This window comes from Phoenix dactylifera, chromosome 14, assembly GCF_051530095.1.
Source record: "Phoenix dactylifera cultivar Ajwa chromosome 14, Ajwa_hap1_PhDact_Kaust_v1.1, whole genome shotgun sequence".
Classification (NCBI taxonomy): domain Eukaryota; kingdom Viridiplantae; phylum Streptophyta; class Magnoliopsida; order Arecales; family Arecaceae; genus Phoenix; species Phoenix dactylifera.
The window spans coordinates 12,784,291-12,797,024 of record NC_143203.1 but is presented as its reverse complement, the minus strand read 5'-3'; the positions used below and the strand labels follow the sequence as shown (position 1 = coordinate 12,797,024).

At 39.0% G+C, this 12,734-nt stretch overlaps 1 protein-coding gene across 1 annotated transcript; it reads right to left on the bottom strand.

Annotated features, from left to right (window-relative positions):
* Positions 1-3,144: 3,144 nt before the first annotated feature.
* Positions 3,145-8,357, bottom strand: LOC103698989 (uncharacterized). The gene is made up of 5 exons (XM_088710536.2): positions 7,433-8,357; positions 4,357-4,436; positions 3,950-4,214; positions 3,581-3,860; positions 3,145-3,408 (listed from the first exon to the last, which is right to left on the bottom strand). The coding sequence occupies exons 1-4, from the start codon at positions 8,157-8,159 to the stop codon at positions 3,595-3,597; spliced, it is 1,338 nt and encodes a 445-aa protein (XP_088566662.2). The 5' UTR covers positions 8,160-8,357; the 3' UTR covers positions 3,145-3,408; positions 3,581-3,594.
* Between the last annotated feature and the right edge of the window lie 4,377 nt (positions 8,358-12,734).

Here is a 12,734-nt window from a genome sequence, read left to right as displayed (position 1 = left end):
TCTGTGGACAATGAGCAATTCAACTTGCTCACTCAATATGTGCAGGCGTTGACCGTGGCGGTCTAGGGCCTGGAGCAGACAGTGGCGCGACCGAAGCCAGTCCAACTGGAATTCGGCCAGCCCAGCCACTATTCTCAGTCGTCAACGCATCGCATGCGCCTAGTCAGCCACCGCTCACGGCTGGGACTTCGAGCGGTCGCGTCAAAGTCGACACACCCAGAGGAGCAGCCTTAGACAGCATGGGAAGCGGCATGCTCCAAACCCCCACTCCAACGAAGACTTTGTTCCGAGCCTCTCGCCTTCATGTCAGGTGGAGACCCCACCCCAGCGGGATGCGGACCTCGATAGAAGAATTGAGGAGTTGAGTCGACAGACTCAAGTTCTCAAAGGATAGGTTCCGAGGGCGAAAAACGAGCTCAACTTCTTCTCGAAGCCTCCCTTCATCAGGCAAATCATGAAGGAATCAACTTTATTTCGGTTCAAGATGCTTCAAGTAGAGTCGTACGATGGCACCTCGGATCCTCTGGATCACCTTAAGAGCTTCAAGGCCTTCATGATGCTGCACGGAGCCACCGACGACAAGCTTTGTAAGGCATTTCTTGTGACCCTTTGCAAGGCGGCTCGATTCTAGTTCTCCGGGCTTCTAGTCCATCCACTCATTCCAACAGCTTGCCTCCCTCTTCGCGACAAACTTCTCCTCTAGCCGAAGATAACACTGCAGTTCGGACGCGCTGCTCGGCATCAAACAGAGGGAGAGAGAGTCTCTCAGAGAATATATCAGCCGCGTCAGAAAAAGATCGTCTCAATCGGACATCATATGATCAAGTTATGGCCTCCGGAAGTTTGACCTACGATTTGGCTTTCCGATGTGGTAGATCTTGCTTCTGAACTCTGTCCAGCCTTGCTTGTAGTGGTCAAAATGGTCCATATCGAGTATGAGAATCCTTCTGGATCAAATTTTCCACTCTCCACCCTCTTTTTTTCATAGGAAAGGGAGGGAAATCCACCTGCACTATAATTATCTAGGTTTGAAGACTAGGAATGCAACATCCAAGACTGGAACCCAGAAGTTCAGAGAGGTGCATTCATTAGGATAAGCCTCAGTTCCCTGATTTACGAGGAAGAATTTGTCTTCAATCTTATGGTGACCTTGTTGATGTAGCAGTGGCAGAAATATATTTCATCAAGGAATGACACAGTAAATGTATTCAAACTTTAGCTGGAAAAGTTAAAAGAAAAACTAGTTTATAATCCAGAGAATTCAGATCAGATTATTCTCTCAGTTTATTTTTATATTTTTGGAGAATGAACGTATAAGTTCTTTTTCTTTTATTAAGTGTTTTAGTACTATTGAAATGTAATTATGCTTGTAAACTGCAGACAGTTCTTGTATTTGTCGTTACTAGTGAATAGTTTTAGTACTTGGAATGCGACCAGATGCGATTCCACCTGGAAGAACTGAGTTAAATGCAATACATGCAATACCTGATAAATTTTAGAACTTTTGCTGAGTGCAGAGTGCAATTATAAATTACAACAGGATTCACATGAAGCATCCAAAATTTTCACGATGCCCATGGAAAGGTGGGTGTCTCCTCTCTATGAATACAAGCAAAAATGGTTTTGTTGAACATGCATGTTGGTTGTAGATGTAACGTGTTTTGTGAGGATGAAAAGGAGGGGATGAAGCTCGGGATTGCGCGATGGGGTGATTGGAAGAGCTTCTGTTGTTATTTTGATTGCTAAAATTTATTAGAAGCTGCATGCCTTTCTATCATGATATAGACTTGGCCCTCCAGCTTTGAGTACGGAAGGTTCTCATCAGTTTATATAGATTGGTGCTATGCAAAATAATACTATGCAATAAGCAAGCAAGCCTTGGCATATCCATAATTTAGTCAAGAATGTCCAAGGCAAGAAGGTACACCAGTGTCCCGCTTTTTGTTGTTGTTCCCTACAGAAAACTCAATTAAGGCTGCTAATTAGATTTCAAGTTACATGTATATTAGGATCATGGAGGAAATAATGTATTGAGACCATCCTTAGGGTAGAGATGCAATCATGGTGATGGTTGAATGAGATAACCTAAGGGCTCATATTACCCGAGGAACAGAGGCTATGATCTCGCCAATGGTTCATATAGCTGTTTCATTCCTATTTGTGATGTTCAATATTCAAACAGCGGAAATTTACGAACAAATATTGCGCTATTTATCAGTGTGATATTATTGGGCCGATCCTTTGGTAGGAAAAAAAGGGTAGATCAAGAAACAGCAGTAGCAGCTGCAACAGGAGCTGAATATGCAACAACAATCCAAGAACGCATACCCAGGCGGAAACTAAGTTCCCACTCACGACCCATGTAACAAGCTACACTTTTGATTTCAGATAATGAGGCCAGCCTATATAACAATCAGATGTGTGTATGTCCCAACCTGGTTTTCATGAAAAGTTCAAACCGGCATATTGCAGGAGTTTGGCTACAGGCATGTTGAGATCGCTTGAATAATAAGCAAGAGCAACGAGGGTGGGACATGAGCGATGCACATGATAAATGCCTGGCTAGAGTTGGCCCAAGGGAAGGGGAAAAGATGAGTAGTTCTTGGCTCTTTGGATAAAAAACCAAAGGCATGATCGCTCTGAAAAGAGAAAAAAGTTGTAAAATAAAATCAGGGGTGGTAACTGTCAGTGTTCGCATTATATACTGAGAAAAAAAATGAGGTAGAACGGATAACAATTGCAGCTTACTTCTTTTAATCGAGTGAAAGTAGTGAAACTAAAATTAGTAATTGCCTTGATGAACCCAACTGTTATCCTATCAGTCTTTCAATTGGTGAAAAGACGATACTGCGAATGGTGACCTCAACAATTTTCCTGAAGCAATGCAAGCATGAGATAAATCGCATGCTGCAAAGTTCCACGCAGATGCATAATTCTATTTGTATGATATGGAGACAGATGACAGTTTGAGAAATTGGAGTTTGAATTCAATGGTAGAAATATTATTTGGGCCAAAATGTTTCTCGTAAAATATGATGTCTTCGTTTTTTGGTAGAATAAAATGTGATAATGGAATGGATAGAAGATTAACCAATGACCCAGAATTATTATCTTTCTTCGTCAATAATTGCAACAGCTCTACACTTTCAAAACAATAATGAATAAAAAAATTCAGAAGTTTCAATAGATGATGATTTTAACTTTCTTTGTACACTGTAAATTAAATATCAAACTACTTTTCAATCTTCGGAGCACACTTCAAGCTTCTGATGCAGAGGTCCCACTGATCTCGTTTTCACATCTGAATATAAGGAAGAAATCTTTCCTTGGTGTTCCATGCTCTGAAATTTTACTCCATGATCGTGTTAAGACAAACTTTTCTTTCAAGGGGCAGGAGGACAAGACTTCCTGAAAACATATGAAGAACCAGTCATGCACATGAAAGAACTGTTTAGATGTGCTAATGTCAAGAAAGGAAAGTATATCTGAGAACAAGGACATCTTCTCTATCTAAAATGTAGAGTAGAAGCCCCACAAAAACAATACAATAGCAGCAATAAGCAGAGTAGACATACAATACCTGGAGGTAACTAGTCAGATGCGTGTGTAACCTTCTCTCTGAAGTCCACCATTAGGAAGCGTTCTTCTCAAGAAAGATTTTCTATTAAGAGACCAGCTCTTTTTCAGTGCATGCTTTCTTCTCCAAGCAGATACACGTGTGTAGAGAGATGGAAAGATGAAACAGAATAACAAAAGAAACAGTATCACTGCACAGACTATCATAACATTAATGAATCCATCTTTCAATTCAGGGTCCCTCTGATTTGTCCATGGAACACCTCCGACATTCATCCCAAATACTGCAGCAGAAAAATGAAACCATCAGCTACTATCGAAAGAAACCGGTAATTTAAACTTAGACTCTGATTTGTAGGGCAAGAAAACTTACTTCCAGTAACAATAGATAATGGAAGGAAGATCATCGAGAGGAAAGAAAGGTAGTATAGCTTCCGGTTTATCTGTTCTGATTGCCAGCTATCAAGACCAGCCTGAACTGCTGTCACCCGATTCGTTATAAATCCCAAATTCTCTTTTAGCCTCCTAAGACGACCAATTAGTTCTTCAAGAGCAACAACGTCTTCACTTGCAAACCAACTTTTGGTTGCACACTTCTCTTTTACACGTGGAAAGACCTGTTCGCCATGAGAAACTACCTGCAGGGCGTTCATAAACACAACCAGAAGAGTTCAAAATTGAGACAGCATTGAATGACCAGCCAACTTGGATGACTAGGATTTAGAGTTAGCAAATAATATTTCCTATTCAAATTATGCTCGTGAGAAAGAAAAGAATTACCTGTAGAAGGCGCTGCAAATTCAGATGCATTTTGGGGAATCTTCTGTCATCCAACATTTGTTTCTTTAATGAGGAGCCACCTGCAGTGAAGTAATCTCATTATTTATTTATTTATTTTCCATAAACAATGGAAGCATATAAGAATATGACTACTCTAATAAATTATTTTACACGTCCTACTATGAGCTTATGGTGTAGCTTTTAAAGCTACAGAAATTTATAAAGGGCCAGTTCGACAAAATATAAGGCTGATTGACTACAAATGTCAATTGTTATTTCTCTCTGAGATTAATAGAAGTTTACAAACACTTGAGTAATATCATAAAAAACTTTTCAACAAGTATGCAGTACGTAACTGCTGATATACATACTCATGTGGGTTATACAAACTGATGATATGTTTATGAGACACAGAAGATATATGGTCTTGTTTCGATGGTATGAAATTGTATAAAGTTGTCCCAGCTTGATGGATGACCAAATTATTGGTCTGTAAACAAATTTGTTGAAGACAAACAAGCATAAAACCCTTTTGGTGGAGGAAAATAAATTTCAGATAGAAGCATCTTTTCCAAGGAATGTTCTGCTTTCAGAAAGTCAATCATGTATAAAAGAAAATGTAATCATAAAGTAATATGCTAAGCTCAAAAAATATACCTGCAGATTCCATCATTAAAAGCAATCCCTTTCAGTCACCAAGTCAAACAGACATTTAAAGATGGGAAACAGGATACAGTATCACCAAATTGCCTTCACTTTCAAAGGATGAAGATTGTGAAGAGTTGTGATAGCTTGATGGATGAGCTCAACTATTGGAACTAATGTTTCAAAAGTCTAGTTTCTATCCTCTAAGTAGAGTTACGATTTGGCTGTTTCAATGATTTCGGCAAATTTCGCTCCAAAAAAAGAAAAATAGCAAAATTTTATTCTATATTACTGATTGTATTTTGAGTTCTTTAGGGTTATTATTTGTGACTTTAGGTAGTTTCAGGTTGAAAACTAAAGTTACTAACTGTTTCAAAGCTTAACACGTTAGACATATTTGTACTTTCTCTAACATTTATAATATCTTATACTTTTCACTAATTCTTGTAATTTCCCTCATTTTTCTCTTTTTTTTATAATTTTTCATATTTTCTCTGTTATGATTAACTTTTCCCAAAGCATATTTCATTTAATAACACAAACTAAGTAAGAACAAAACCATTTAAGTGCATTTGAATCCATAAAGCTAGAGAAGACCAATCAAAATAAGAACATATTCTCTTTCACTACTTTAGTGGTTATATCATTTTATTCTAAAGAAGAGAAAAAAATCATTTGAATAAGAAAAAGAAACAAAGTAACACATGATACTTTATTAAGCAGTAAAGATACACAATAAATTAACAACTTGTGCACAATAATTACAAAACTTAGCCAAAAGTAACATAAAATATACTATTAGATCCATAGATAAATGTGACATTCAATAATACTAACAAATTCCAGAAAATGTTAGAATTTATTGAACATATAAACTTGTCAAACGAAAAAAAAAACAGTTTCAGTCATTTTGGTTGAAACTGACTGAAACTGAATATTTTGGTCTGTTTCAAATTGGTGTTGGGTAAAAAGGATTGTTTCAGCCGAAACTTCAAACCTTGTTTGGAACCTAAAAATAATTATCAAAAAATTGAAGCCAGAATTTCCTAATTGGTGCAAGAAAGTAGTTCATGGTGAATGTATTTTGTTCCATGAAAATGTTGAGTTCGTTCACTTTAAAGTCATGATAAACAAAATCTAGTATCATATAGCTCCACTATAGAAATCACTTCTTTGACAAAGCTACCATATGCCTCCACTATAAAAATCACTGTCCCCAAATTCTCTTCCTTTCCTTCCCCTTGACTTTTTTTTGAATCCATAAACAAATTTTATTAATTTAGAACAATCCGAACTAAGCATCTAGTTGAAACAAATCTTAATTATTTTGGTATAAACTTGACAATTTATTTTATACATATTCTACTGAAGCCAACAGTAAGCGTATTTATAGCACTAGTTCATATTTGTGAATCGCTTGCTTATAACCTTGTAGAGTTGTAGTTCACGACGATATCATTGGCATTCAACGGACTTTTAGAAACTAACTTGTAATGTAATAAGCTCGTCCTTCTATCCCTACACTGGATCTTGTCTTAAGAAGCAACACCAAATATCTAATTGAAATGCTCTCCAAGCTAAACTCAAGCAATATAGGGCTTCCTTTCAATAAATACACCACGTAATATACTGCAAAACATCTATTCTTCAAGAAAATAACCTGCAACCCAATCATATATCCATAATGTAAACTTCATACTCCTAAGTAATACCTTAAATATACATCTTCAAATAGTCCATCCACATGAACCAACCAGGTCCAGCAATGAAAGGAAATAAAAAGGTGTTTCCTATTATCAAAACGTCCAGAGGAAGATGTGTCTTTGAGGAAATCCGAGTAGATATTTTCTCGCTTTTTTTCGTGATGGAATAAATCTTTTCTTCAACAAATATTTAAACTTACACTAGACCCAACATGTGGTGATATGCATATTTATCACTTTTTTATTCTCAGATCTGAAATAAGTCTTCCATCATGAGGTGGCATCCTTTCTGATGGACTTGGTCCACTCTTAGAAGTCCCTAAATTCTCATCTCCTTAAAATGTATGTCTCTTTTCGCCAACACCACCAATGCAATTTTAATACGTCTTCCTTCTTTTCCAATACACACAACTTAGTTGATCTACCCTCTCAAATCCTCATTAATTTCATTCTCAACCTAAGAATACCTTTTCTCCAGGTCCAACTTCTCCCAATCCCCCACAAATTATTAACAAATTTTTATTGCTTATCCAACCAAGTGTTCCTAATCGTGTAACTTATGTCACAAGAATCATCAGTTACTCAGAATACATCAAGAACAGTTGCATCCAGATAAATAGCAATTTGTAAACTTAGAATCTGATTAAGCAGTAATTAGTAAGCACTAATCCAACAAAAAAAGAGAGAGAAATATTACATGAGCAAGATTTGTCAGGAGCATGAATTACCTTTATCCAATTCGAGCTCCACAGAGTCCAATTCCATCTCCATCTTTGTCACTATATCCTGCATATGATCCAAATGTGTATCAATAATATGGACGACCAAATTCGACACCGTCTTCGGCACCGGGTTGTCGGCCTCCTCCGAGTGATTCATCGTCAACAAGAACTCCAGCACATGCTCCGGAATCAAAAAACTCCCATTCGCCGCCTTCTCCCCATCGCCCCCGACGCTCGGAATCTCCGAAAGCAGCGACTGCCCCGTCGGCGAGAACCCGAGCCTCGGCACCCTCCCGAGCGACACCGTGACGACCGAGTTCTCCGTCACCCTCGCCGCAAGCCGGAGAGTGAAATTGCTCGCCGCCGGGCCCGGGGAGTTCACCCGGAAAACCAACGCGCCGTCGACGTGGCCGACGAAGGGGCCATTGCTAACTAAAGCGAGGATGTCGTGGAGCTTTAACGGCGGGCAGAGGACGTCGATGAGGTATTGAGCGAAGCCGGCTAGCTTCTGGTTCCCCTTGGGTAGCTCGACGTGGTACCAGTAGAACTCTTCGCCGTTGCCGCTGCCGTTGGCTTGTGTGAGGTCCCATTGTTTGGTGGTGTAGTTGCCGAGGCCGTCGAAGCGGTAGGCGCGCTGCTTGACGGCGCCGGGGAAGTGGGCGCGACGGAGACGCGCCTCTTTGGTGGTGGGAGTCGCATTGGAAGGCATGTACTCGCCGCCGGCAAGATCCATCGAAGAAGGAAGGGGAAGAGCGTGGGTTGGAAGCCGATCGGAGGAAGAGCCAGGGGGATTTGTTTGTTTATTAAATTGGAGTTGGTTACAACACGCGGTGAAACACGGTTACAGATTGGAGACAGAGCCATTGTATGACTGGGGAGGGACTAGTTTTATCAGATATTAAAAAAGAGGTTCAGGTGGGAATTGACTCAGAGATAAAGGCTCCAACTCATCAGCAAAAGAGGTCTTCCAGCGAAAATTTAGGTTCTAGAAAATCGTTAAGTATGTGTTTTTTACGGGTGCAAATGGTTTGGATTACACCCGGCGGTCACGAGTAATTTCGATCGAATCTGGTTTCTTATTTGAATCCTAAATTTGCACCCAGATCTAATCCAATAGAAAATTAGGTCAAATTGGGTCGAATCTATGGCTACAATTTTGACCCAACGGGTCAATTAGGTCGGGTCGGATCGGGTCCATGTATAATTCAGTTCCAAGTCAAAAAAATTCGAGTCTGAGACGGATCTATTTGTTTAGGTCCGGTTCATCAAAGAACTATCCAAGTGTAACGAATTTATCAAATCAATTGATTTTAGTAGCATCCTAGCATCACTCAATCCCTTAAAGCTTGTTCAACTAAATTTAAAAAGGTATTGTCAAAAAAAAGAATAATACACTTGAGAAAAATAATCAATCGGTTAGATTTTTTTGTAAAACGAGTTCTTGGTAAATTAGCTGAATAAGAACTAGAAAGTGTATGTAATCACATAAAGCAACGGTCTTGAGGAAACAAATCTGACCAATATGAACTAATTTAACCAAGAAAAAAATTTCATGGAAGTCAACCAAGATTAGTTATAACATAGCAATGCATTAATCAAGTGCTTAAAGAACTATGGGTTGAGAGAAAAGGCTATAGTAAAATAAAAAGAGTGGGCACAAAGAGAGGGTGAGGGAGAGGAGAACGAGGAGAAGGATGTGTGGGCGGAGGAGGACCAAGAACCATGGTACACGACGCCTCCATCGAGAAGAAAAAGACAGTGAAGGATGGTAGAGAGAGAACAAAACGGAGGAGGGAGAAAAGGGGTGGGTGCAGAAAATCGGAGGCAAGGGGAGGTGAGAGACAAATAGAGTGAGTGGGGAAGGGAGCGTCACCTTGGGCGCCGGCTTCGATGAAGAAAATAGCCAGCAAGGTTCGGCGAGGAGGGGAGGAAAGAAGGATCAAAGATGGGGGTGACCTTTGAAGGGTTTTAGCATGTTATAATGTGCAGCGGAAGCTAGGAATTTTAAAAATTTCTTAATAAAGTTCCTTAACATTAAACCCTTATAAGCCTAGATCACCTTAATAGAAGCAATCAAATAATATAATATAAATGCAGAAATAGAAGAATACCTCTAACGCTAATCCAATGTGCAGAATTTCCACTAGGTGCCCAAATGTTCACCCTCCAACGTTGATCCACACGAAAACTTAATTCAAGTCTTAAGCTCCAAAGACTTTGATCCTTAATGCAGAATTCTTCTAAAGAACTCTAATGGCTTGCTTTCCTTTCTTTCTATTTTTCTTTCACCTTCTAAAATCACTTCTAATCCTTTTGTCCTAAAGAAGACCACCTTGTCTTGGATTAGGACACCCTAGAAGCAATGCTAGAAAGAGACAAAGCCTTGTAAGAAAGAAGGGATAAGGGAGAGAGAATGCGGTGGAGTTGGAATGATGAAACCCATGGAGCGCTAGCCTATTTATAATAGGCGTAGGGATGCATCTCCAAGGGATGCATCCCATCCACATATCTTTTCATGAAAGGGCATCATCTAAAGGGCCATATCAAATAAGAGGAGGCACAAATCAAGTGAGGAGGTGTATCAAATGATATTTCCTTTCATGTGGTGCCATATTTTGACCAAGTCAACATCACATGCCAATCACATGTCCATCATGCCTCACCTCTTGATCTTTCATGATGATGATCCAAGGGCTCCAATGCAAGGCGCCATTCACTTGACCCATTATGTCTTCATCCAATGGTGGGATTAAGATCCAATGGTCAATTATGATAGCCATCCTCTAACCCAATCCAATTGGGTTAAACCAACTCTCCATTATGTCTTCATCCAATGGTAGATCAAGATCTAACGGTCTAAATTGAATGATTTATCAAATCTAATCCAATTAGACTCAAACCAAGCCAATTAGGTGCCAACTCTTGGCTAACCCATATTAGAACATGATCTAATCAAATTAGATCAATTAAGAATCAAATTCGAATCCAATTCGAATTAGGAGCTAAGGGTTTGCAACACCTGCTAGGATGTTTATCTTGCAAACATGATCTAATCCAATTAGACCCTTGATAAGTTTTCTTGTGTGTGACCCATTGGGTTCCATACTTAGCCAGCAATAGGTGTGAGTGCGAGTTGACCCAATTTGATTAGAACTCTTTTAATCGATTTAAGTCCAAACTGCGCGAACCCGAACTTAACAATTAGAATCCTTTCTAATTGGTGATCGAATTAAACTCTTTAATTCGATCAAACCTATAAGATAAGATTGACGTCTAGCAACGTGTCATGTCTACCCAGAAAATATGGAATTTGGTGGAAATACCAAAAATACCCTTCAGTGGCAAGTTACCGTGCAATTCAATCCTTTAATCAAACTGCATCCCGAATATGTATATGAGTATGAATATATGTCAAACTTAATTTCATATTCATATCTTTCTCAATCTTTTAATGATAATTCAAATAATGAAACATTAGAAACTCTTTCTAATTTTCATTCTGCTTTGATCAAAGGCTTCCTGAATTATCATATGATTAGAATAAATAGGATGCTATCTTCTCTTACTAGAAGTGATTAATTCCTTGTTGACCTACTCATAATCTTCATACACAATTCACCATATCCAGAAGACCTCGTACACAACTTATTGTCATGAATGAGTGTAAACCAAAATATGGGTTCATGTGCACAAGATACCATGGTGATCTCAGGTCATAGGATCAGTTTCACAACTCCCACTAAGAGAATCATCTTTTGACATGTAAGTAAGACTTCATAAGATTTTCTCTTTGTAGGTCAATTCAGTGAACTCATTCTTCTAATGAGCACCCACATCTTTGTATTAGTGTCTCCACACAAGTGATTGTGAGATCAATCACCCTCTGCATTGAGCATACATAAAATGTGCCAGTCTTTCTGGTAAACATTGATCTCTGACTCAATGTACCAATGACTTGGAATATTTAAGATTAGGATTTCAGGATTTTAGGTCTCACTAGTATGATCTCATCATAGCCTCAAAACCATTGCCCTAATCTAAGGAGTTTATCACAAATATAATCAACAGCATATGATAAAACACAATGCCTTTATTCATATTTAAATGTCATGTACATGATTTGGAAAATCAAAAGAAAACCCTCCGCAATACATATTGCGATTGGCTTGTAGGGCATCTACTCTTTCAATCTCCCACTTGCACTAAAGCCAATCGCTCTTATATTTCATCCCCATACAATCGAGGTGGCGATCGAACTGCTGTTGTGGTAGAGCTTTAGTGAACGGGTCTGCTAGGTTGTTCTTTGTGTCTACTCGTTCAATCACTATGTCTTGTCTCTCGACGATCTTTCGAACAAGGTGGAAGCGTCTTAGAATGTGCTTGGATTTGTGATGAGACCTTGGTTCCTTCGCTTGAGCAACAGCTCCAGTGTTATCACAATAAACTGGGACTGGTCCAGCAATCTCAGGAACTACTCCTAACTCAGAGATGAACTTCTTCATCCAGACAGCTTCCTTAGCGGCTTCACTTACAGCAATGTATTCTGCCTCAGTAGTTGAGTCAGCCACAGTTTGCTGTTTGGAACTCTTCCAGCTCACTGCACCACCATTTAGGGTAAAGACATACCCTGAAGTGGACTTGCTATCATCTGGATCTGACTGAAAACTAGAATCAGAAAATCCTTCTAGTTTCAACTCAGATCTTCCATAAACTAGAAAAATATCTTTAGTCCTTTTCAAGTACTTAAGAATATTTTTCACAGCTATCCAATGATCCTCTCCTGGATCAGCCTGGAATCTGTTTGTTATGCCTAAGGCATAAGCAACATCAGGCCTAGTACATAGCATAGCATACATAATCGATCCTACTGCCGAAGCATAGGGAATAGAATTCATTCTATTTCTCTCTTCAGATGTCTTAGGAGACATCTTCTTAGAGAGACGTATGCCATGACTCATAGGTAAGTAACCTCTTTTACTTCCTTCCATGCTGAATCTTTTCAGCACATGATCTATGTACCTAGACTGGGACAAGCCTAGCATCCTTTTAGATCTATCCCTATAGATCTTTATACCAAGTATATAGGATGCTTCTCCCAAGTCTTTCATGGAAAAGCTTTTTGATAGCCAAGTCTTGACCGATTGTAACATTGGAATATCATTTCCAATGATCAGTATGTCATCTACATACAATATTAAGAAGACAATGGCACTCCCACTAGTCTTCTTGTACACACATGGTTCATCCACATTTTTGATAAAACCAAACTCTTTGACTGTTGTATCAAAACGGATGTTCCAACTCCTCG

Bases quoted from the DNA above. Each gene is read 5' to 3' on its own strand.
- LOC103698989 (XM_088710536.2), bottom strand. From the start codon at position 8,159: ATGGATCTTGCCGGCGGCGAGTACATGCCTTCCAATGCGACTCCCACC. The intron at 4,215-4,356 runs GTAATTCTTTTC...AACGCCCTGCAG, and splicing joins ATTTGCAGCGCCTTCTACAG to GTAGTTTCTCATGGCGAACA. The intron at 3,861-3,949 runs GTAAGTTTTCTT...TTTCTGCTGCAG, and splicing joins ATTATCTATTGTTACTGGAA to TATTTGGGATGAATGTCGGA.